At 42.2% G+C, this 26,467-nt stretch overlaps 1 protein-coding gene across 3 annotated transcripts in view; it reads left to right on the forward strand.

The window, feature by feature from the left end:
• The window catches only part of trim33 (tripartite motif containing 33), a 175,391-nt gene that overhangs the window by 95,470 nt on the left and 53,454 nt on the right, over positions 1–26,467 (forward strand). For all 3 annotated transcript variants that reach the window (XM_069941504.1, XM_069941505.1, XM_069941506.1), the window contains exons 5-7: positions 16,398–16,514; positions 18,739–18,853; positions 18,941–19,087. In XM_069941504.1, coding sequence (XP_069797605.1) covers positions 16,398–16,514; positions 18,739–18,853; positions 18,941–19,087 — 379 coding nt within the window. The remainder of the gene's footprint in view (positions 1–16,397; positions 16,515–18,738; positions 18,854–18,940; positions 19,088–26,467) is intronic.

Below are 26,467 nucleotides of genomic sequence, written 5' to 3' on the forward strand. Positions count from 1 at the left end.
GGAGGCCATAGCCAAAAAAAAGGTTAAGAATGGCTGATTTAAAATATTGTTGTAGCTCACAGAACGTAGTTATGTTCACCAGTCTGGTGCTTGCATTTAAAAAAAATAAATCCTGCACCTTTGGATAGTTTTGAAAATTGCCTGTCAATTTTTAAGTAGAGTCATTGAATGGAAATAACCAAACATGTTTCACTGAGATTATGCCGAATAACTTATTCCACTTAAAAATGGAGCATTACCATTTTTTGTTAATTTGAATTTGGTGACATTCACTCTGCATGTATGTCTGAAAATCGTTTGACTTCTATGGTGTTGCCATCTGCTGAAGTTTTGTAGCATCTGCTTGACCTTGAGAGTGAATGTAATGAGTGGTGAATAAAATAGTCTCCTTTTTATCCAACCGACATGCCGCCCCTCCATTGGGCTCCATCTACATCTCCCGTTACCTTGTGAAGGCAGCCAATATACCGATGAATCCACCACACTCCGGTCAAACTCCCTTCCCATTGTGGAGAAGGCTCAAGATTGGAAGTGCACTTCCAACAGGCTGAGACAGTTTCTCGACAGCCATCAGGCTTGTGAATGCTGTCATGTTGCTCTTGCCGTTTATGGATCTTCCCTTGTAACTCCGTAAATGGTGCTCTTTATACCGCTGTATGAAATGTTAGACTGCTCACAGAAAAACTCATTAAACTAGGTAGCATGTTACACATAAACTTAAAATCAAAACAATGTGGAAATTAGAGCAGAAATGTCAAATCTTATCCAGACTCATCACCAGCTTGTTGATCTACTCTCCCATCAACAAAGTGAGAAAGCACACACTTAGCCGCGCACTGGAGCTCATTGCAGCCTTTGTGTTTTAGGCACACCTGGACTTCTGCAGTCAAGTTGATTTGATAGTTTTGTAATTCAAGTCCCTGGGAGTCCTTCACAGGCTCCAACCTCCCATGCATTGAAGACATCTGCATGTGTGGTGCTGCCTCAAGAAGGCAACCAAAGGACCTTCATTACCTGATCACAACTGCCTTTCATTGCTGCCTTTGGTACCCTAATCTTAGACTGCTCAGACACCACAAAAGGACTGCTTACACCATTGTGTAATGCCAGCTTTTTCCTTGCAACTGTGACTGAATATTTTATTATCTATCTTTTGTATTTGTCCTCTTTTTAATTTAATGTATATTTTTTTCTTTGCAAAGTTCCTGTCAGGCTTCAGCAAATAAGAATCTCAGGGCATATTATGTTGCATAATATATGGCAATAAAGTCATCATTATGGTGTAAACAGGGTTGAATTTATTATCATGTATTGGGGTTGCTATGGTTATAGCTCGGGTTGTAGCTCAAGGTAGAAAGAAGACTCGCACAGCCGAGGAGTGGAAGAAATCAACACTGACTTTATTGGGCTGCAGTTGTGCCTTTTATAGGCAGCTGGCTGTGTCACCACTGGGGTGTGGCTTGAGGGAGGCCGGTTGCTAATTGTTCTGTGGCCTGTGGGAGGGGGTGACTTATCTCGCTTGCTGTCTGCCCGATCGTCGTGTTCGATGACTGTTTGCTTTGTCGGCCCGTGGAGTGGGCAGCTACACAGACCCCTCCCCCCCCCCCCCCCCACCTTCCACAAAACACCGGTGATGGGAACACTGTTTTGGCGGTCAACCCCTGCGCCATGGGGTTGGGTGAGTAACTGGCTGGTTAACGTCTAAGTAGGCCAGTTTCAGCTGGTTGAGCGTGAAGATCTCCTCCCTACCGCAATGTCCAACATGCAGGTGTAGCCATTGTGTCTGACGACACGGTATGTCCCATCATAAGGCTGTTGAAGGGGTGGCTGGTGGGCCCCGTGTCGAATGAAATTGTAGTGACATTCTGCAAAGTTTTTTGGGACCAAGGTGCTGGCTTGCCTGTGAGCTCTGGGCTTAAATAGGGCTAGTGAACCCAGGCACTTGCGCAATCAAGACAATGTAGCCGCAGGGTGCTCCTTAAGTCCTCGGAAGCCGCCACTAATTTGCCCAGGATGACTAGGGACGTGCCGTAGACTAACTCAGAAGAGAATGCCTTGAGTTCCTCTTTCGGGGCGGTGTGGATGCCTAGCAGGTCCCAAGGGAGTTTGGTGCCCAGGTCGGTCCAGTGAGTCAGGCCATCAGATCTGTCTTTACGTGCCTGTGGAACCTCTCCACCAGCCTGTTGGTCTGTGGATAGTATTCTGTGGTGAGGTGGAGTCAAGTCCCCAGGGCATTTGCTAAGGCAATCCACAGGCTGGAAGTGAATCTGGCCATCTAGTCATCCATCAACCATGGTCAATAGATACCGTGCACCTCTGGGTATAGATAGGGGACCCACAATGTCTATGTGCATGTGGCTGAAACAGTTTTAAAGGCTGCAGAGGAGCTTTAATGTGGGTTTGGACCTTAAACACCTGGTATTGAGTACATGTTTTGGCTCACTGAGTGACCTCTTCATGGAGGCCTTGCCAGACATAACTGTTGGCCACCATTCCAACTGTAGTCCTGATAGTGCGGTGAGCCAAATAGTGGACTGAATCGAAAACTTGCCTCCTCCATGCGACCAGAATGAAGAGGCACGGTTGACCAGTCGAGGTGTTTCAGAGCAACGTGTGGTTACCTGGGCCGATCTGGATATCCTCCATTTGCAAGCCGGTAAGTGCTGTCCAGTATGCTGCGCATCTGCCAGGGCTGCATGGTTGATACCTGGGACGGGGTTGTGCACTGCTAGGATAGTCCGACGGGATAGGGCATTGGCCGCCGTATTGGAGTAGCCAGTGATATGTTCATTGTCTCGAAAATTCAGAAATGTAGGACAGGTGCCGCTGTTGCCTGGCTAACCATGGCAAAGGTAAGTGGCTTATAGTCTGTGTAAAATTTGAACTTCCTTCCCTCCAGGAAGTAACAGAAATGTCGAATTGCCAGGTATAGCGCTAACTGCTCCCTATCAAAGGCACTGGACTTGAGCTGTGGTGGCCTGAAATGCTTCCTGAAAAAGGCCATCAGCTGCCACTGTCCATTTCCCAGTTGTTCAAGTACATCTCCGACCACTGTGCTGGAGGGGTCTAACGTGAGGGCGGTGGAGGAGTCTGTCCTGGTATGCACAAGGAGGGTGGCTTTGGCCAGGGCATCTTTGGTTACTTGCAAAGCCTCGGTACCCTCCTGTGTCCATTGAATGTCTTTACTGGGCCCTGTCATGAGGGGAAATAGCAGACTTGTGATGGGGGCTGCGCAGGTATGAAGCGATTATTTATTTTTTTAAAAATTGACCATACCTGCAAACTTTTGCAGTCCCTTCAGGGTCTATGATCTGGGGAAGGAACAAATAGCATCCACTTTGGTGGGTAACGGCCTTGCCTCATGTTGGTCGATGTGATGGCCCAGGAGATGAATTGACTCTGTGCCTAACTGGCACTTGGCCGGATTGATCGTTAAACCAAACTCACTCATTTTGGAGAACAAGGTGGTGTACTTGGTGCAGGTGTGGCTGGCTATTAAAACGTCATCGAGGTAGACTAAGGCAAAGTGCAGATCCTGGCCTACTGTATCCATCAACCTTTGGAAAGTCTTAGCCGCATTTTTCAGCCCGAATGGCATGCGGAGGAATTTGAACATTCCAAAGGGGGTTATGATGGCAGTTTTGGGAATGCCATCGGGGTGAACTGGGATCTGATGATAACCCCTGATGAGGTCCACTTTAGAGAATATCTGTGCTCCTTGCAGATTAGCAATGAAGTCCTGGATATGGAACACGGGATGTCTGTTGGGTGTCGTAGCCTCGTTAAGGTAGCGGTGGTCTCTGCACGGCCTCCAACTCCAGTTGCCTTAGATACCATATGGAGCGCTGCACAATGCAGAGTTCTTCCAACTCTTCTCTAGCCAGGTTGAGTTTCTTGGTGGGGGAAGACACCGCACCCTGGCGTGAAAGGGAGGGCCCTCTGTAATAACTCCATTCTGCCAAGTTGAAATGGGGTATAGTGATGGAGGGGAATTCCACTAAAACTTGAGCGAATTCTTTGTTGGCAGTACTCACCGAGTTCGGTGCCCTTGAGCGAGAGTGTCTGACATGTCTGGGCGTGTACCAGCCGACTCCCCTTGATGTCCACCAGTCATGAGTTGGCACTCAGGAAATTGGCACCGAGTAATGGCTGTTGTACGGCTGCCACCGTAAAATTCCAGGTGAATTGTCTGTCCCAAAAGTGGAGAGGAATTATACAGGTGTCAGATGTCTGAATGTTGGAGCTGTTTTCTGCTTGAAGCTCTCGTCCCACCTTGTCACTGCAGGCTTCTAGGCTGGATGGGGGAAGGACGCTGTACTGTGCCCTGGTGTCCACCAAGAAATGTCAGCCTGACAGGGAGTCTTGGATGTGGAGGAGGCTATACAGTTGGCTGGTTGATTCAGCCATCAACGACGTCTGGCCGTGGCATTTTCCTGGAACATGCGGGGGAGTGGCATCATTGCCTCGGTACCCCACCGTTGATGATAGAAACAGTTCTCACCGGTGGGAAGCCTCGATCAGATGGATGGTCGGTCGACGGGCTTCCTGGCTGGGTGTTGCTGATGAGGTTCCGTCACCTGTTCAAGCAAAACACAGACATCTCTCTTCGCCACACATAGCATGTCTGCTTAGACAGCCACCCTCCTGGGGTTGTCAAAGTCATCCTCCGCAATGAGCAGCAAGATGTCTTCAGGCAACTGCTCCAGAAAGATCTGCTGGAACAGCGGGCAAGAGGTGTGGCCATCATTGAGAACGAGCTTGTTACTTATGAGGGCAGAAGGGGCACTGTCCCTAAATCGTCAATGTGCAGCAGTCGGCACTTTGAGAGCCCGAAAGTGCAGATTAATAGCTCCTTTACGGTGATGATGCGGGCTGTGGTGTTTTGATCTAGGGCCACTTGGTAGTAGCGCGTGTCATTTGTGGAGATCTAACAAATGGTGAACTGCACCTCGGCCTGCTGGAACCACACCCGTGGTTGCAACGTCCAGAAACCTAGCAGTTTCAATACTACAGCATTGATTGTAGGCTGTTCCTCCATCACTGGGTCCAAAGCACCGTTTGGATCAGTCGGGGTCACCACTGTAGCAGGGTCACTACGGTTATAGCTTGGGTTATAGCTCGAGATAGAAAGAAGATTCGCACATCAAGGAGGTGTAATTGACACTGACTTTATTGGGGTGCAGCTCTGCCTCTTATTATAGGTAGCCAGCTGTGACACCACCAGGGCGTGGCTTGGAAGCCAGCTGCTGATTGGTTATCCTGGATGTGCGGGCATGGATTGGGCCTCCTGCCATCACTGGCTGTGATTGGCTGATTCAACTGCTATTCCTGCGGCCTATGGGAGTGGGTGTCTCATCCCACATGCTGTCCGCCCAATCGTCGTGTTCGATGACTGTTTGCTGTGTTGGGCCATAGAGTGCACCGCCGGCTGCTACAATCCATACTTTGATAGGAGGTTGGGACCAGGAAACTCAGAATTTTTTTTTGGAAGTTGTATGCCAATGACTCACACTCATTGCACCATTGTTACATTCATGGTGAGAGAATAGAAATCGGGAGTCCAAGGCGTACAAAGATTTGACTTTGACTCGGAACAGCTAAGTGGTGTTCGAGTTATGGTAATTGGCCTTAACTGTTTTTAGAAAGTTGATAGAAAGTGATTACAGGATCTTTGGAGTAATCCTCAAAATAGAATGGAGATTTAAATAAAAAATTTCTGATATTTCAACAGAATTGGAAAGAAATCCTGGTGTGCTGAGGGGATTTTTTTTTGTCTTGTGATTCACCATAGCACAGTAAATGTTAACATTTACAGAAGTTGTTGTCTTTCAAATGGGTTTCCCAGATCAGGAAGTGGACCTGTTAAATATCTGACTGATGCTAATTCTAAATGACAGAAGTCTAAAGGAAATGATAGAGTGACACAAGAACAGGCCCTTCGATCCATGTTACCAAATCAACTAAAAATCTGCCTCCTCTTGGTAGTTATCCCTCCACCCCATTCATATTTGTGTCTATCTCGAAGCCTCGTGTACTACAACCCTTAGCAATCCATTCCAGACACCTACCACAATATTTTCCCTACACATCTTTCTTTAACTTCTTCCCCTTCACCTTAAAACACTTCCTATAGTGTGTGATACTTTTGGTGAAAAGATTCTGACTGTCTACCTTATCAATGTCTCATGATTTATTACGCTGCACATATCTCCCCTCAGCTTTTTACCTCCAGAAAAAACAATCCAAGTTTATCCATTCTCCCCATAACTTGCACTGTTCAAACAAAGCAACATCCTGGTAAACGTCTTCTGTACACTTTCCAAATCCTCCACATTCTTCTAGTAATGGAATGACCAGAACTGCACACAGTATTTGAAGTGCAACCTAACCAAATGCCAATGAAACTAATCATACCATGTGTTGTTTTTAGCACTTTATTTATGTAGCCACTATCAATGAGTTATGGACCTGGACCTGCAGATCCCTTTGCACGTTGATACTATTAAGAGCCCTTCCATTTACTGCACACCTTCCCCTGATATTTGACCTCCCAAAGTGCAACACCTCACACTTGTTTGGATTAAATTCCATCTGCCATTTCTTTGCCAGTATCTGTAACTGATCTATGATCCTGTTTTGCTCTTTGATAACCCTCTGCACTGTCCATAATTCCATCAATCTTCGTATCATTTGCAGTTTGCTAATCCGCCTATTACTTTATCCAAGTTATTGATTTGTGTGACAAATACCAGGGGTTCCAACTCTGATTTCTGCAGCACTCCACAGGTCATTGGCCTTCAACCTGAATAAGTCGTCCACCACTATCCTCTGTCTTCATTTGTCAGCCTATTCCAGAATCATATCAGTAATTCCCTGTGAATCCCATGCATCTGCACCTTCTGATTCAGCCTACCATGAGGTGTGTTTGCTAATGCCTTAACTAAAGTTCAGGTATGCAACATTCCACTGGCCCACCCTCATCAACCATCTTTATTGGCTCAAAAACATGATTAAACTGGTAAAGATGTTGTCTGTCTATCGCAAAGCTGTTTTGACTGGTCCTAATATGACTATGGCTTTCCATGTTTGCATAAATCCAATAGTTTGCCTTACATGAGCCTTATAGTCCTATAATCTTCTGGATTATCACTAATTCCCTTATTGAACAAAGGTACACTCTCCAACCCCTGGGACCTCATGATTTTTCTCAAAGCCACAGCAATCTCTTGCCTCTTTCAATAACCAGGGAGAGGTACCATCAGGCCTAGGAAATTGTCTCCCTCCTTTAATACTCCTCAAGAGTCTTCACCATTTTCTTAATCTCAAAATGCCCTAATACATGAGCATTCTCCACATTATTGCTCCATGTTGCTGTCCCTATCCTCAGTAAATCTAACTCTCTCGCTCTGATTTCAAGCATAGTTTCTCCTTTGTCCTTGGTAATCCAATCCATTCCCCAGTCATTCTTTTGTTTGAATGCAATTTTAAAATGCCATGGTATTTTCTTTGCTTGCCAAGAACATCTCAAGGACCCTTTTTGCCGCCTCAATCCCTTGCTGGAACTCTTTCCTGAAAGCCACATACTCTACCAGGGTCCTTTCCTGAACTTCCTCTTTCTTCTTGGCTAAATTCTTGTCACCCAAGGTTCTTTTACCTTGGTATCCTCATCCTTTGTTCTGGAACTTGGTGGTCCTCCATTCCAATTAATTGGTGCTTGATCAACTCCCCCAATGACGTGGCAGGAGTGGCATAGAGGTCCTGCAAAGCAAGTTGAGGGAGTTAGGAAAGAGGCTGAAGAGTAGGATATCCAAGGTGGTAATTTCTGGATTACTCCCAGTGCCACAAGCTAGGGAAGGTCAGGTTAGAAAGATAGTGCAGACAAATGAAGGGTGAAGTGATGGTGCAGGGGGAAGGGTTCCAAGTTCTTGGATCATTCAAATCTTTTCTGGGGAAAGGGTAACCTGTTAAAGTGGGATGGATTGCACCTGAACTGGAGGGCATCTAATATCCCAGCAGGGAGGTTTGCTCCTGCTGGTGGGGGGGTTAATCTAGATTTGCATGGGGGTGGGAACCAAAGTGAAGAGGCAATGGAGGCACGTTTGGCACACAACTAAGGATAGCTGGTAGGGAGTTTGTATGGAAGGACAGGCAGATACAGTAAAATTACAGCCATAGGGATAAAAGTAACAAATAAAGGCCTAAAGATTTTGTGTTGAAATGCACACAAAGAAGAAATCAAGTAGATGAGCTTGTAGTACAGCTACAGATTGGCAAGTATGATGTTGTGGCCATCATGAAGTTTTGGCTAAAGGATGGATATCATTGGGAGTTGTTTGTCCAAGGATATGCAGTGCATTGAAAGGATAGCAGAAGGGGTGGTGTGGCTCAGTTGGCAAGAATAACATTAAATCATGAGAAACAGGTAACATCGGATTTGAAGAAAGAGAATCATTGTGCATTGATTTTAAGAAATGGCAAGGGTAAAAGGAACAGTGTTGACAGCTATATGTAGACCTCGAAACAGTACCGGGATGTAGACAACCATTACAATAGCAAATAGAAAGGGCTTGTCAGAGGGCAATAGTATGGGAGTCATGGGGGATTTTAACATGCAAGTAGATTTGGAAAACCAGGTTGGGACTGGATTTGAAGGAGGAGAATTTCTGGAATGGCTATTGGGGGTATCAGCTGTACTGGGTTGGGCGTTATGTAATCCACCAGTGATTTGAGAGCTTGGTGTAAAGGAGCCATTAGAGGGCAGTGATCACAATATGATTAAGTTCAATTTGAAATTTAACAAGGAGAAACTAAAATCAGAAGTGTTGGAATTTCAGTGGAATAAAAGGAATTACAGTGGCATGAGAGAGGACCACTAGAAAATGATGGTGGAGAAATAATAATGGAGACAAGGAGAGGGCAGAGGGACAAAATGAGTATTTTGTATCAGTCTTAGCAGTTTGCTAGATGTCCAAGGGTATCAGAGAAAAAAAGTGGGTGCAGTTACGATTTCAAGGGAGGTGCTCAGGAAACTGAATGGTCTAAGTAAGGGTGGATAAGTCTCCTGGACCAGATGGATTGCATTCTTGGATTCTGAAATAAGTCGCAGTCGAGATTGTGGAGGCATTGGTAATGATCTTTAAGGAATTGATAGATTCTGGCACAGTCTCGGAGGATTAGAAAATCACCAACACACTGAAATTCTGGAGAAACTCTGCTGGTCTTTTCAGCATCAGCTCAATGTGCAGGTACCAGTGGACCTTCGCTCTTTTTACCACAGCTCCGTACCTCAATTGCCACAATCTACCAATGACCTCTCCTACACTTCGTCCTCCGTCAAATCCACTCATTCAACCGCCGATTCTATGCACACTTGGCATCTATCAAAGATTGGAAGCTTGCGTCCCTGGAGACTGTTGCCTTGGGGACTCCACATTGGTCTCCACTTTGGCACAGGTGGGTTACAGGACTGAGCTCCTGATGCAGGTCTCGACCTTAGCCCTGGTGACCTAAAGGATGGAGCTCCTGACAATGGTCTCCACCTTGGCCTCGGGCGACTCACAGGATCAAGCCTCTGATATAAGCTTTCACCCAGCCCACAGAACCAGGCTTCACGTGCAGTTCTCCATTTCGGCCCCGGCGACCAATGGGATTGAACCTCTGAATGAACTTTCACCCTGAAGTCGGCGACCTACAGAACTGAGCTTCAGACTTGGGTTTCCACTTTGGCCCCCGTGATCTACAGGACCGAGTCTCCATTGCGAACCTCCACCCTGGCTCTGGGAGCACACAGGCCTCCCTCTCTCTCTACCCTCTGACTTTCCCAACCCTCCTCATCCTCCCTTGGACCCTTCCTATCCTCCACTTCCTGATCCACCCCATCTTTCTCCCCTCCCCAACACCCTATATCCTATTGAACCTAAGCCCTGCTTGGTCTTCACCATCCTCTCCGATGTTCCCCTCTCAAAGACTGAATGCTCAGTCCTCAGTGGAGGCCTCAGCTTCATCCCCCTTTCCCCCCCCTTTAATGAGTTCCACTTATGGCATGGTGTTGAATTCTTTTTTTCCGTCTGCTCCGTCTCCATGCTTACTTTCGCAACCACGATTCTCCAACCCCCATTACAGAACCCTTCTCCTGCTTTAAAACATCTTTCTCCTCTTGGATACCTTTTTCCTGTCTTCTACCTGCTTAGACCTTTATATTTTCAACTGCTGCCATGACGTCAACCATGTCGACTTCACTACTCCCCTCACTCATTCCAATTTCATTCCCTTGGTACGCCTGGCCCTCCACTCTCTCGGCACCAATCCGAACCTCACCATCAGACCTGCAGACAAGGGTGGTGTTGTTGGGGTCTGACCCACTGACCTCTATCTGGCCAAAGCCAGACGACAACTCTCAGACACCACCTACTTACCCCTCCAACAGGACCCCTCTAAAATTCATTTAAGCCACACATGTCAAACTCAGGCCGGTGGGCCAAATTTGGCCCGCGATATAATTATATTTGGCCCGCAAGATCATATCAAATTTGTATAGAGCTGACCCGTTGGCCGCCGCGCCAGTATAGCGCATGCACAGCTAATACTACAAATCCCAGAATGCTTTGCAAATGCGTTGGCGTCAGCCCGCTAATTGCCCCCACCTCCTCCGTTTACTTTCATCAGCATCTGCGACCTGTCGCCGAACTCACGTGTAATAAACCCCTTACGAAAAATGGCCAAACGAAAGACAGAAAACAGGACCTTTCAAGACAGGTGGGAGGCAGACTATATGTTCATCATTTTAGAAGACAAACCTGTTTGTCTTGTGTGTGGAGCCAGCGCGTCTGTAGTTAAAGAATATAACATACGACGACCCTATGAAGCGAAACACCAGGACAGGTATAAGGATCTGAACGAGAAGCAAAAGCTCCAGAAGGTGGAGGAGATGAAAAGAAGCCTGATTTTACAGCAAACTTTATTTTATATTTTATTTCTCATTTGTTCATGCTTCTTTAAACATTTATTTTAATAAGAAAAAGTTTAACATTAAATATGTTGAAAGAAGAGAAAATATGCAGATGTTGTTGAAAAGTTTCAATAAATATTTAGTTTGGCACACAACTTAGTCCAAGTTTTTAATTTTGGCCCTCTGTGAATTTGAATTTGACCCCCCTGATCTAAGCACTATATCACACACCATTTCTGAACTCATCACTTCTGGTCACCTCCCTGTCACGGCCTCCAACCTTATTGTTTCCCTAACCCTGAACTGCCTGTTTCTACCTCCTACCCAAGATCCACAAACCCAATTGTCCCATCAGACCCATCGTGTCCGCGTGCTTCTGTCCCACAGAATTAGTCTCTGCGTACCATGACTTTGTTTTTGTCCCCCTGGTCCAGTCCTCTCCCTACCCACCTACATCCAGGACATTTCACTTGCTCTCCATCACTTCAGCAACTTACAGTTCCCTGAACTCGATTGTGTCATATTCACTATGGGTATTCAATCCATATACACTTCCATTCCCCATACTGAAGGCTTCAAAACCCCTTCTTTCTTTCTGGACTATAGAACCAACCCATCCCCCTCCACCACCACTCTCCTCTGGCTGGCCCAACTTGTCCTCACCCTCAATAATTTCTCCTTTAGCTCATCCCACTTTCTCCAGGTTAAAGGGGTAGCTTCCCCCCTTCTCCTTTCATCTCTCCTTTGCCTTTCTCCTTTCATACATGTAGTCTCTAATATTTAACTAACACCTTTTGTTGGTCTGGATTCCTTCCCCAGTTGTTTGAATTCTGAGATTTTCTGATATATCCTGCTTCTGCCTTTTCAGAATTTTGCTTGAAGAAGGGCTCAGGGCCAAAGCGTTGACATTTTATCTTTAGATGATGAAAAGGCTGGCCGAGTTCCTCGTGCATTTAGTCTGTTTACCACAATCACAGCATCTGCAGCCTATCATGTTTCACTTAGAAAATCACAAATATCACTCCACTATTCAAGAAGCAAAGGGAGACAGCAAAAAGGAAATTATGTTGGAGTCGATTTTCAAGGATGTACTTGGAGGCATATGGAAAGATAGGATAAAAGCCAGCATGGTTTCCTTAAGGAACAACTTTGCTTGACAAACCCATTAGAATTATTTGAGGAGATGAAAAGCAGGCTAGGTAAAAGAAAAGCAGTGGACGTTGTGTGTGTGGATTTTCAGAAGGCCTTTGACAAGGGACCTCACATGAGTCTACTTAACAAGAGAAGAGCACATGGTATAACAGGAAACATATTGGCATGGTTAGAGCATTAGCTGATTGCCAGGAAGAGGAGAGTCGAAATGCATTCTGGTGGGCTGCTGGTTGCTAGCAGTGTTCCACAGGGACTGGTGTTGGGACTCCTCTGTTGTTTATTAATGATTTAGATTATGGAATGACTTTGTGGCCAAGTTTGCAGATGATACAAATGTAGGTGGAGGAGCAGATAGTGTTGAGGAAATGGGGAAACTGCAGAAGGATTAGGACAATGGGCAGAGAATTGAAAATAAAATACAATGTTGGAAAGTATATGGTTGTACACAACAGTAAAAAAAAATTCAGAAAATATTGAAAACGCCCAGATCTCATGCAGGATAGTCTGAAGGTAAAATTGCAGGCTGCGTTAGTGGTGAAGACTGCAAATGTAATGCTTGTATTTATTTCAAGAATAATAGAATACAAGAGTAAGGATGTGATGTTGAGGCTTTATAAGGCACTGGTGAGATCTCATGGAGGATTGTGAGTAGTTTTGGGCCCTCATTTAAGAAATAATGTGCTGAAGTTGGAGAGGGTTCAGAGGAAGTTCACAAGGATGACTCTGGGATTGAAAGGGATATTATCAAGAGTATTTGACAGCTCTTCACCTGTACTCGTTGGAATTTGGGAGAATGGGGTGGGGCTTCATTGAAACATTTGGAATGAACAAAGTAAATGTAGAAAGAATGTTTCCCATAGTGGGAGAGTCTTGGACAAGAGGGCCCATCTTCAGAATTGAATGGCATCCACTTTGGATGAGACACCAAGGAATTTCTTTAACCAAAGGATGGTAAATCTGTGGAATTCGTTGCCACAGATGATTGTGGAGGCCAAGTCATTGGGTGTATCGAAGAGAAAGTTTGATAGGTGCTTGATTAGCCTGGACAGAAAGCCAGACAGTGGGGCTGAATGGGAAAAATGGATCAGCTCATGATTGAATGTTAGGGCAGACTCAATGGGCTGAATGGCCTATTGCTGCTCCTTTATCTTACGGTCTTACTGCAGGAGGATTGGAATAAAAGGTTAGTCTTTGCTCCAATCTCTAAGAGCACTGGTGAGATCAATCTGGAGGATAAAGATCTTCTCTCTGCATTTTTAGAATGCACTTGTGATTAGAGGGAATACAATAAAGATTTATTGATGAGGGTAGATAATTTGTTGTGTGGTAAGAGATTAAGTGAACTTGGCATTGTGCTCTTCAGAAGAAGTGGGACTCAACACACTGTGTAATTGGATGCTTGATTTCCTCACCTGCAGACCACAGTCAGTGAGGATTGGTTAGAACATCACCTCCACAATCTCCATCAGTACCATAGGGCTGCATTCTTAGCCTCTTGCTCTAATTGCTTTACACCTATGACTGAGTGGCTCAGTACGACAGCACCACCATCGACAAATTTGCTGAAGATGTCATGATAGTGAGTTGTATAAAAGGGGCGATGAGTAATTGAAAACTAGGCCAAAAGGTGCACAACAACATCCTCGCACTCATTGTCACCAAAACCAAGGAGCTGATTGTTGACTTAAGGAAGGGAAAACCAGATGTATACGATCCTGTGATCTTTGGGGGATCAGAAGTGGAGATGGTTAGCAAATTTAAGTTCTTGGGAGTCTCTATCGCAGAGGACATTTCCTGGAGCCAACACAAATAGCATCGTGAAGTAAGCACATCAGTGCTTCTACTTCCTCAAGAGTTTGCAGAGATTTGGTATGACATAAAACCCTGGTAAATTTCTACAGATGTGTGGTAGAAAGTGTACTGACTGGGTGCATCATGGTCTGGTATGGGAACACCAGTACCGCTGATCGTAAAGCTCTGCAAAAGGTGGTGCACACAGCCCAGGACATCACAGGCACTCCCCACCCCCCCCCCCCCCCCCCCGCCCCACTATTGAGTACATCTACAGGGAACGCTGCCGTCGGAGACCAGCAGCAATCATCAAGGATCCTCATCACCCAGCACACGCTCTGTTCTTGCTGCTACCATCAGGAAAGAGGTAAAGAGGTATTGGTGCCACAAGACTCTTACCACCAGGTTCCAGGACAGCTGCTTTCCCTCCACCATGAGACTCCTCAACAATAAATTCAATTAGGGACTCATTTAAGGACTCTTACTTTTGAACTTTATTCGTTTTTTCCTCTCTATTACAGTCATTTGTTTACATTTGTTTATTTGTTTGCATGTGTTCATTGTGTACAGTTTTTTGCACTACCAATAACCTAATAATAATTACAGCATATAGTAACAGGCTGATAATTCTGCTTGGCCAGCGGAAAATGTATCTCGGTGTTGAATATGATGTTATATATGCACTTTGACAATAAATCTGACCTTACTGAAACATCCAAATTTCTTTAGGGGATTAATGGGTAATGCAGGTTGTTTCCCCTGGCTTGGGAATTCAGAACCAGAGATAGCCATTTAGAACAGCATAGAAAAACTTGCCCAAAACTTTGAATCTTTGAAATTTTTGTCTTGAGGCCTAATCATTGGACATATTAAAGATGGGGATGGATCCAATCAAGGATTAATGGATTAAAGTAGGAAAGTGTTGCTGAGTTAAAGAGATCTTATTAGATTGTAAAGCATGCAATACGGATGTCCCATTCCAGTTCTAAATACAGGAACAAAAAACTGAAATGTTGCCTTTCATCAGGATTGAAAGGTCATCAGCAAAATGCTTTGATCCTGTGTCTCCTCAAAGATTTTGCCTGCTCTGTGAATTTTTCCAAACAATCAATTATTTAATTTTCACCAAGTCTGTTGCATATTTTGTGGAATGGAAATTTGAGAAAACTTCATGTCACTTTGGCCAAAATAAAAAAAAGAAATGGGTCCACATGGTCCAGTTTCATAGCATGAAATGTTGGTTATTCCATTAACAGAAATATATCAAGCCAATAATGTAATAGAGCAAGTATTAAGTCATTTTATTTCAAAGTGTATAAACGCAAAGAGCTTTTCTTTGGTTTACAACACTTCTTCATTAGTTCAACTGTCAGTGCTACTTTTAAAATTCTTTTAGGAATTGTAAAAGAACAAAGAAAACAGGAAAGATTTTTTTAAAACCAAGAAATATTTCATTCGTATGCTTTTCTCAAATCTGGAGCTCAAGCTTTGAAGCGTGCAAAAATCTTGATACTACATTTGTTAGTGAATGGAAATACCAGAGTTTTAATGCAAGAATTCTTCCAAGCATTTTGTTTAGTACATGGGTAAACATGCAATACTCAATTCGTGTTTTCCCGCTGATGGATTATGAATTGAGGAAAGCCCCTTGAAAACCAGCAGTAAGAAACTAAGGACTTTTGAAGATGATGCAAATGTGTGTAATTGATCAAACCACCCTTCCCCCATCTCTTCGTAGTTTCTCTCAGTTGGTGAATGTGTGCCTGAATAGCTATCATTTGGGCATGGGGAAGAGAATAATTTCACAATGTAACAGCATTTTCTCATTATTAGTTGTCTTTAAGAGAAACTAGTTTTTTTTGGATTAAAAAAAGCTTAAACTGGAGCTCTTAAGATGCCACCTTTCATCAGTGGCCATGTACTCTGAGCAATGCACAGACTTTCTTTTACAATCAGTATGCTTCTGTTGGTTGGCTTTAGATTAAATTTACTCACGATATTAAGGGATTTCTCCAAATTAGTTTGGATATCTTTCAGAGTAGATAGTTCAGCTATATCTTGCTATTAGTGACATTTAAACTAAAAAAAAACTGGCTTGTCTGTTAGACAAGACTTTAACTTTCCTTTTCTATGGATTATTTTATGGAATAATTGTGAATCTGGAAGTTTTCTCAGGTAAACAAAGGCTTTAATAAACCAACAGTTGTTTTGCCAATTGTAAATGTACCATTTGAAAAGTGACAACAAATGATGGATGATGTTATAAAAATGAAAACATTGATTACATAACCAATATCATGAAAATTAAAACTTGCCCACACTGTCAGGGCCTTAGAAACAATGTTTAAAATTATTATTTTCAATCAGAGATCATCCTGTTATTTAACAAAGAACATAATTAAAGTTTAATATACTTATTCCTTAAAAATAGATTTCTAGAGAATGCTTTACTGTCTTCCCAGAGAATAATTTTTGGTAGTAAATTTTTCCTTTTTTTTTTCTCCAGGTACCAATTTTTAGAAGAAGCATTTCAAAACCAAAAAATTATTATTGAAACCTTAATGGCCAAGCTTCAAGAAAAGAAGAATTATGTGCAGTACGCAGCTAGTCAAGTGCAGAACAGGTATCTTCAGCTTATTAAATACTTTGGATACTGCAGTCAAGGTTATACCCCATTGAAATATTACCATTTTTATTTCAGGTCTTCATGAACTTGATACTTCTCAAATAACTTTTCATCTCTACAGAATGAACCATTATCGTGGTTGTATCTTTTAACACTCAAATACAAGGATACCTTTTAGAATTTTGTACAAAATCTGCCAGTGGCATTTGGGTCTGGTTTTCATGTTCTGGCACCATTGTATTCTGCCAATTCATCTCTGTTCCCTTTTTTTTCCCAAATCAACATGGCTAATGCTTGACATTGTCATCTGAAACACTCACATGTAATCACCTACCACTCATGGACTGTTTTGAAACTTAGTCTGTTTCAATCATCTATCTTTAATATTAGCTTTTTTATTTGCTCTCTGGGAATGGAGGACATCCTCGGCCTTAACTGTTAGGGAGATTTTGTCTGACAACTCCCACACTTTTTCCCTTGGTTTTCACACGCTTAACTGCTCCCAACCTTTCATTGACTAGATGAACTGTTTGCATTCTAGGCCTGTAGACAGGATAGGTTAACCCCAATGAAACTGCTCCCCCCAACCCTAACCCTAACCCTGCAGATCAGGGGCTCTTTGATACTTATCACTTTAGACAATTCTGTGGATGACTAAATTGCTGTCCTGCCTTTGGTGAATCTTTGCCCAGGTTACATTTTACACCAATGTATTCAATGGAGCTAGTACAGCTCTGCTCTTGTGTCCCAAGGTCAAAATTCTAACCTTGCCTCTGCTATGTGTTCTCTGCTGTTTGAATACAAAATGTTTTATAAACATTTAAGGGATTGGTGGGTAGGGGCTGTGGGGATCAGGTTACCATGGAGAGAACATTTGCTTAAAGGACAAAATGGAAAGTAATAAGTGTTTGGCCGGATACCTTGGGATGAGTAATGGGGCTATTTGCAATTAATGTGGATGAGACGTGTCACATGCTAATTGCATATAGTTAGTCTTCTGAAGAGGGCTTGTCTTCAAAAGAAAGTAGGTTAGGGAAGTTGGTGCAAAGTTAACCAAGTCATGTTGGAAAATAAGGTTAAGTGGAAAGAAAAACAACTTCTTCTTAAGAGTGAAAAAGTTTGGGAGAGGTCCGCAGAGGGATCTTGGTGTGTTAATGCGTGACAACATAATAGGTATTTAGGAAAGCAAGTAATGTAGCTTTTTAATTTGCAATAGGTTTGAGTGCAATTGTGAAGCAGTCTTGCAAAGACTGTGCACAAATTTTTGGGAAGATATTGTTTGGAATAATATGCATACTTTGTTGATCAAAATTCTGCATAGTTTCATTGAATTGATTTCAGAAAGAAGATGTTTTAGATAGCAGTAACTAAGATTGATCTGTGTCTACTGGAATTTATAGGAAGGAAAGGAATCAGATTTTGGGAATGGAGTAAACGATAAGCAGCTGTTTCAAATGAAATTAGTTCAGGAATATATGACTGAAATGAAAAGAATTTTTTTTTGAGGGTTATAAATTTTGGAACTTTCCATTGTGGATGCTCATTTGTTAATTGATCAAGAGTAAGTTTGAATTTTGGAATTAAAGCATCAGTTGTATGGTATGTGTGTTCAAAATGGACCTGTGTGGTGAAGGTATAATTGATTTATTCTGTCCCTTGTACAATTTTCCTCAAAAGAAACTAGAGTAGGAAAAATCTTTGTAGAGCACAAATCGTATGTGGAATGTTCATTCTTGAGATGTTGGTCCACTGAAATAATTTTTGAAGGAATATTTCAACATGGAAAATTAAGAGATCTTGCAGCAAGGTGGAATTCATGTGCTATGGAGAAAAGGTTAGAACAAATGCAAGTGAAATGATTTTCAACATTTCACTTTGCATTGAATTTTTTAGACATAACTGAAGCAAGGGAAGAAAATATCCCACAGATATGATTATTTCACAGATAATCAGTTAATGTTTCTTTCAGGATCCAGTTTGTATCCTATTTAATGTGATCATTATCCATTGGGAAATGGCTACTCAAACATTCCTAAAATTGGTAAATGTACCTCAACTTCAAATTATTCTTTTCTCCGAAGAATTGATGAAACTTGGAAATGGCCTCTCTAAGCTCAACTTGTCAATTGTGAAGCCCGTGCTCGTCAAAGGAAAAAGAAAACGTAAGATCCTTTGTACAAGTTGCCTTTGGGTAAACTATTTACATTTTTCGTTCCCTTAGGTTAAATGAAGTCAACGACACCAACAAGAAAGTTGAACATGACATTAAAGTTGCCATCTTCACCCTCATTAATGAGATAAACAAGAAGGGCAAGAATCTGTTACAGCAATTGGAGGTATAAGTGAATATATGAAACAATCTTGTTGGGTTTTCTAACCCATTGCTCATTTTTGACTTCTCTTCATTGTTCATTTTTATGCAGAATGTAACGAAAGAAAGGCAGATAAAGTTACTGCAGCAGCAGCAGGATGTTACCAGTCTCGCCAGGCAAGTGGAACATGTGATGAATTTCGCAAAGTGGGCCATTTCCAGTGGAAGCAGTACTGCACTACTTTATAGCAAGCGTCTGGTAAGACCGTTGAAATTGTATTGCATTGTGTCTGGGCACAAAACAAAAAGCTCCTACAGTGGGATAATAAACTTGGGAATGTGATGAGTCGATCAGAGAGAATGAAGTAATGTTGGAGATGGTGTGTGTGAAGATAAAGCGGTGGGTTCGACTAATAGTTAGAGATCCTTTTATTTTGTGCTATAAATTTCCATGTAATCCTTAGAACAGAATGGTATTTTAGATTGCTTGTAATGCAAGTTATTTAAAGCACCAAAAAACTTTGTTTACAGGCAGAAAAAAAGTTTGCATAATATTATAATTTCTGTATTATTACATGACAATTAAAATATGATTCACACAGAATGGGGAGAATGCTTGACAATCATTAATGAAGAGATCAAGGGGAATACAGACACAAATACAATAAGGGAATATATTTTCCTGTTGTTTCTCAGACTGTTTTACCTCTTAAGATTTATTTGATTTGCGTTTGGCTTGTAAACATGAAGATTTTTGGTACCTGATCTTACAGAGCAACCTTGAGCCAACAATCGCATCTTACCAAAGAGCTGAAAACTCGAGCTGTGACTGAAACAGTTCGGATCTTTTTTCTAAAATCTGTTACTATCCCAGTTTGTATTGTTTTGCAGAAGCTTTAGTTGGTTTTAAAGTCCTATGCTGATCTCTTTTGACCACGCTTTAATGTTTGATGTATTTTTCAAATGGTTGGACTTTTATGCTTTATCAAATTCAATTTAGAAAGATGCAGTAAAAGTCCAAAAATTTGGACCACCCGAGAAACTGAACTTCTCAAACTTTTTAATGGGCTTTTGTGTGTATGCGCAGAAGTGGTAGAAATGAACAAATTAATATTTTTTTGACTTTGTATTTTATATGAAAATGTTAATATACTATCAAAATATACCTGTTCACCTCTTTATTCTCTTTAAATCCCCGAGCAGTCCAGATTTTAGGACTTCTATTGTCATTCCATCTCCTTAATTTTTGCCATGAGCAGGAGGGACAAGCTAGGGCTCTTCTAAAAGAGCCCTCCCCCCTCCCACCGGTGTCCTCTTTTTCCTTTATTTCCATTGGTTGTGTACTGCGCACTTTATGCACCCGATGTCTATAATGAATTGAAAAAGTAGACCCCTGTAAAACCTGGAGTATTTGGAAGAATCTGTAGCTGAAAAATGGGGGGAGAAACGGAGTGAACAAATGAAGCATGCCTGGATTGAGATCATTTTCTAATTGGCAAGTTCCAGTTTTCTGAATTCCATATGGAACTCTGTAATTTTGGGTTAATTGTTCTTTTTCTCAGAACTGGCCATTTCTGTTGATGATACATTTTTGATTTTGGCTCAATATTTATTCACTCTGAGATGGTATGGCCTGCTGAGAATGTTCCACCATGTTTTAGCAGCAAGAACAAAATAAGACGCTCCCTGCCACAAGCTCATTTGGCCCCTCTGCATCAAAATTATTATCTTTATTATACCAATCGTCCCTTACCTCGTTTTCTCTTTCCAAGTTCTGATGAAGGCTCTCGGAAATGAAATATTAACTATTTCTCCTTTCACAAGCACTGCCTGACGGAGTGTTTCCAGCAGCTTCTATTTTTAATTCTGTCAACGGTTTTTGATTTTCAGAAATTGAATTAGGGTAGGAGATTCCAGCTGAAAACAGTTAAGCTTATTTTTGTTTTAAATTTTAATTTAAATATAAAAAAGTTTCTGTGGGGTTTTGAAGAGCCAACTGGCATTCATGGAGGCAATACCAGGAAAAATGGGATTACTTTGACAAAAAATTCTACCCCCCCATCCCCACTCTTGCTCCCACCCCTGCCCGCACCAAAAAAAAACACCAAGCAGTTTCTTGTCTTTGCATCTGGAATTGCCTCAAAGTTAATTTTTTGCTTCTTGTAATGCTATCTTTTATTTACTGTGGCTCAAGTAAATGCTAATCTGATTATAGAGTGAACGACTAAATAAGGACCAACTGCAAATTTGGAGATTTGAAGCTTAATGGATGTCTTGTGGATCCTATCAACAGCTCTACAGATATTATGAGTGCTGTTTTTCTTTGGAAAAACAGGCCCCCTGCAACATATTTTTAATTATCTATTTAACATTTGGGAAGGATTAAAAAAAAACTCTCAATAGAGTTCATGGCAGGAACTCAATAAATATATACTGTGGTGCTAATTATTGATATCCACTTTCACATAATCAATGAGAAAGAAATATATTAAGGTGAGAATGGTTTTACTTTTCTCAGAGAACAAGTTGGTTTAATAGCAATTGGTGAACATTACAATGTGTTGAGTCAAAAACAAATTTAAATCCCTGAAATTCCAAACCAACAATTGTGTAGGTTTACATTGACCAGACTAGTCGCTGCAGGAAGAAAATAAGTTGCTGTCACCTCCCACAGGACATTTAAAGGATGTAAAATAATATAAGTTTCTGATCATTCCTTTTGAAGTTCCTTTCAATGGCATTCTGTCACTGTGACCATGTGTAGAGTGAAAACTGAATGTCACTATTAGAAGGCGGTGTAGGTCAAAACTGATATCTGAAATGTTCTGATTGGTTCTTCACTTTTTAAAGGTGATAATTATTGGATCAGGGTATTTTTATTACTTAGAACCCACTTTTGATTCTTTTTCCCCTTTTGTTAGGGGCTCTGGGCAATACTCACAGTGACTTGTCTTAAGGCAGACAAAGATTGATGTGTATCATACATATCACATTCTTAATGTATTACAAGCAGGATACCCGGAGTTGCCCAGGATATAAAACACACCTCTGATATTGGAGCCAATTACAACTCCATTAATGGAAGAATACTCGATATCAATTGAGTAATTGAATGCAGCATTTAACAGGTTGGTGCTGAAAAAATAGGGAAAAGAGTAGAGAATGTGGAAGAGCGGGAAACAGCTGTAGAAATGGAAGTAAATAACTTAAGAGAAAAATTGGAAGAAAGTGACAAAAAATTAAAGAGACGGAAGAGTTGTTACCTCATAAAATTGATATGGTGCTGCCATTCAGCTGGTGACTTTTGTTCACATTGCTTGGAGTCTTGCTTGTTCTTGCTCAACAGACTCGTTGCTGACTGCTCCTTGTTTGTCTGGAGTCTGAGCACAGAGGTGGGCCTGGTGTTGCTGTTCTGTTTCCTGCTGCCTGCCCCTTGCATGTCTGGAAGTATCAACAGTAAGGCGAGACTGATGTTCCTCTGTGGTCTCTTGCTTTCTCCTTTGTCTGACTCTACGGCAGTGGTTCTCATCCTTTTTCTTTCCACTCACATTCCCTAAACAAAACATGTTCTCTGATTAGTAAGGGATCGCTTAAGGTGGAATGTGGGTGGAGAGGAGTCACGTGATGGAGTAGTGGCCGGTCAGGAAAACCAGCCCTCTCCAGGAAAACAGGAAAAAAGTTAGAAAAAGACAAAGCACAACAAAAATAAATTATAAGAAATAGAAGACAAAGTTACAGAGAAGAGAAAGAGGATGGCATCCAAGAAGGAGAAAATAAAAACAACTGGAATAAAAGAAGTAGAAAAATCGCCGAAGAAAGAAGGCCTTACCTGCACGAAGAAACAGGATGCTGTGATGGCGAAGAGCGCCCGACGCCTGAGGTCAGTGCCTGCCCTGCGGAGTCACGACTCACCTGCCAGTGGACTTCAAAAATGGCTCTTGGAGCCAAACAAAAGTGCGCAGTGCACAACCAATGGAAATAAAGGAAAAGGAGGACACCGGTGGGAGGGGGGATCAGCAGCGCGAACAGCTGAGGGACGCACGACACCAGGGCGCTCAACTGGAGGATGAAAAAGGCAGCAGAGAAGGGAACAACGTGGTAGAGAGACGGAGAAACGACTGGCAAGAAGATCAACGGCAAGAGGCACAACAGAGGAGTAGCCCTAGAGGGGAGGACCAGCAGCAAGAGGCCCAGCAGCAAGAGGCCCAGCAGCAAGAGGCCCAGCAGCAAGAGGCCCAGCAGCAAGAGGCCCAGCAGCAAGAGGCCCAGCAGCAAGAGGCCCAGCAGCAAGAGGCCCAGCAGCAAGAGGCCCAGCAGCAAGAGGCCCAGCAGCAAGAGGCCCAGCAGCAAGAGGCCCAGCAGCAAGAGGCCCAGCAGCAAGAGGCCCAGCAGCAAGAGGCCCAGCAGCAAGAGGCCCAGCAGCAAGAGGCCCAGCAGCAAGAGGCCCAGCAGCAAGAGGCCCAGCAGCAAGAGGCCCAGCAGCAAGAGGCCCAGCAGCAAGAGGCCCAGCAGCAAGAGGCCCAGCAGCAAGAGGCCCAGCAGCAAGAGGCCCAGCAGCAAGAGGCCCAGCAGCAAGAGGCCCAGCAGCAAGAGGCCCAGCAGCAAGAGGCCCAGCAGCAAGAGGCCCAGCAGCAAGAGGCCCAGCAGCAAGAGGCCCAGCAGCAAGAGGCCCAGCAGCAAGAGGCCCAGCAGCAAGAGGCCCAGCAGCAAGAGGCCCAGCAGCAAGAGGCCCAGCAGCAAGAGGCCTGACAAAGAGATGCAAGCAGATCCACAGGTAAAACAGAAGAGACACAGACACAAAGAAGAGAAGAAGAAGATACAAACACAGGTACAGTCACAGAAGAAGAGGAAGGAGAAGACCAAGATCTTCGCAGAGAAATAGAAGGTAAACTGACGGACAGAATATAGATAAAGTTTTTTTGAAGAACAGATGAGATCATTAAAAGAATGGTTATCATTAGAATTTAACGCAATTAAAAGGAAAATGAAAAGAACAGAAGATAAAATGCAAAGGTTAGAACTGGTAATGAAAAAATAGAGAAAAGAGTAGAGAATGTGGAAGAGCGGGAAACAGCTGTAGAAATGGAAGTAAATAACTTAAGAGAAAAATTGGAAGAAAGTGACAAAAAATTAAAGAGACGGAAGAGTTGTTACCTCATAAAATTGATATGTTGGAATATTATAGTAACGAAACAGCATAAAAATAGTGGGCCTGAAGGAGGGTGAAGAAAGCACAGACATGAAGGAATTTATAAAAGGATGGATCCCAAAGGTCCTGGGAATGACAGAAATAAATAGAAATAGAAAGGGGTCACAGAGCTCTAGCTCTGAAACCACAGACACATCAAAAACTAAGATCCATCTTAGTAAAATTTTTGAGATATACAACAAGAGAAAACATACTGGAACGGGCAAGGAATTAAGTTAGAGAAGCTAACAAACCATTGGAATACAAGGGTCAAAAAATATTTTTTTATCCAGACATAAGTTTTGAATTCTTAAAGAGGAGGAAGGAGTTTAATACAGCGAAAACTATTTTATGGGAAAAAGGGTACAAATTCATGTTAAGACATCCAGCCGCGCTTAAAATATTTATACTCAGAGAGCAAAACAGACTGTTCTCGGATCCAGAGGAAGCGCTAGAATTCGCAAAACGTTTGCAGGACAGGAGAAGAGTTGAAGAGGTGGCGATAAAGTATATATAAAGATGTAAAAACAATGTATATGTAAAGAACTAAAGAGTGAAAATAGAAGGGAAGGAAGGAAGTAAGGGTGGAAAAAAAAGAGAGCTTTGTTATGTGTTTAAAAAAAATAGTGTTTTCTTGTGAGGGCTGTTAGTGGGGGGGGGGGGGGAAGGAAAGGGAAGAACCGTCACTGCAAAATCAATTGATGCTGTGAGTAAAATCGCAATCCAAATGAAAAGGGGAGATGTGGTTGCCCGGCATGGGATAAGGGGCAACCCAGAGAGGGAGGGTACTTTTGGGGTTAAGGTATTAGTGGGTGTGGGAACTGCGGGGGTACTTTATGTTTTAAATGTGTTGTCGTACATTAAGTTTCATAAGAGAAAACTAAGAGATGAAAAGGGGGATGGAGGTGGTGAGGAGGTGGAAAAGAAATATAAGCAAAATTTAAGATGGCCATGTTGAACTATATGACTATAAATATTAGTGGAATACATAACCAAATTAAAAGAAAGAGGCTACTAAATTTATTGAAGAAGGAAAAAATAGATTAATCATAATCTGCCTATTCTAATCATGAAGATTTTCCCTCTCCAATGGGAAAACACAATCCAGAGTCATCAAGACTAGATGAAGGGTTCAGACCTGAAATGTTGATTGACCATTTCTACCCATGGATGCTGTCTGATCTGCAGAATTCCTGCAGAAATTCTTTGCTCAAGATTCAAGCATCTGCCCGAGTAAACCGTTACAAATTGTGTGGATGCTCACAGATCAAATTTTATGGTTTGACAGGTATTTTATCGAATGATAGAAGGTATCAAAGTCAATCAATTAAAAGGCGAACTGAAGGATAATTAAATACTTGTTTGTAGAAATGAAGACCAAAAAAGTTGGTTAATCTTTATTACACTGTTCAACATCTACTGATTGACTTTTGATTATAAAATTATTAAAGACTGTGGAGAATTGATAGAAAGTACAAACACCATTTACTGATGTGTGCTGCCTGATGATTTGCCAAGCATTGAAAGTCTTCGTTGATGATGCTTGGAATCTTTTTTTAAAAAAAAACACAATGCTAGAAATAGCATTTCTGGGAAGAGAAACAGAGATGAAGTTTCTGGTCTGAGACCCTTCAGATCTTGTGCCTTGATTTTTTTTTCTAAATAATTTGCTAAACACTGGCCTCAGACTGACTTGTAAAATGATTAAGCTTTTCCATTTACCCCTGTGGCTAAAGTACTCCTTTAACTATCTTCCAGTCCTATACCACCAAACCTGCAATTAGAATATTGGGAAATGATCTGATCAAACACATTGATCTCTCACTTTAAATTTTCTTCCTTCTCCTTTGGTTTTTTTCTCTCCCCCCCCCCACCCCCAACTTTTTTTTGATGCCTGAGTTATTTTTGTTTCTCATTTTCAATGTACTTATTAAAGACATTTATTATTGAAAAGCCATCCTTATTGGATTTTAGAAGTGAGCTCATAACTCCAATGCAAACCTAATTTGGCATTTTCATAAACATAATTTGCATTATTGTAGACCTGTTTCTAAAGTTGATAAATATGTACAGCTCAGGAACTCACATTCTACGGGGAACTATAATCTCATAATTGTGGTTTTGTGCTATTTATGGAAGAGCAATTGTAAAGTAGCCTGAAACCCAGTATAAAATTAAAGACTGCTTTATTTTGAATTAAACAATTGAACAGCCAGATGAGGCATTGCAGTAACGTGCTTTTTACTGTTGGATTCTTTCTTATTCATTCAACCTCTGTCACTTGGCCTGTTCCTTGGAAAGCCACTGCAACACATTTATATACCTAGCACCTTTAATTGAGAGAATGTACTTGGAATCCTCTGGCAAATGATAACAGGATTCATTTGGTATCCTAACTAATGCCCTTAACACCCTGAATGGGTTGCATTTGTGGGTGTGAAGGAATTGTGC

The sequence above is a fragment of the Narcine bancroftii genome, chromosome 5 (genome assembly GCF_036971445.1).
Source record: "Narcine bancroftii isolate sNarBan1 chromosome 5, sNarBan1.hap1, whole genome shotgun sequence".
Lineage (NCBI taxonomy): Eukaryota > Metazoa > Chordata > Chondrichthyes > Torpediniformes > Narcinidae > Narcine > Narcine bancroftii.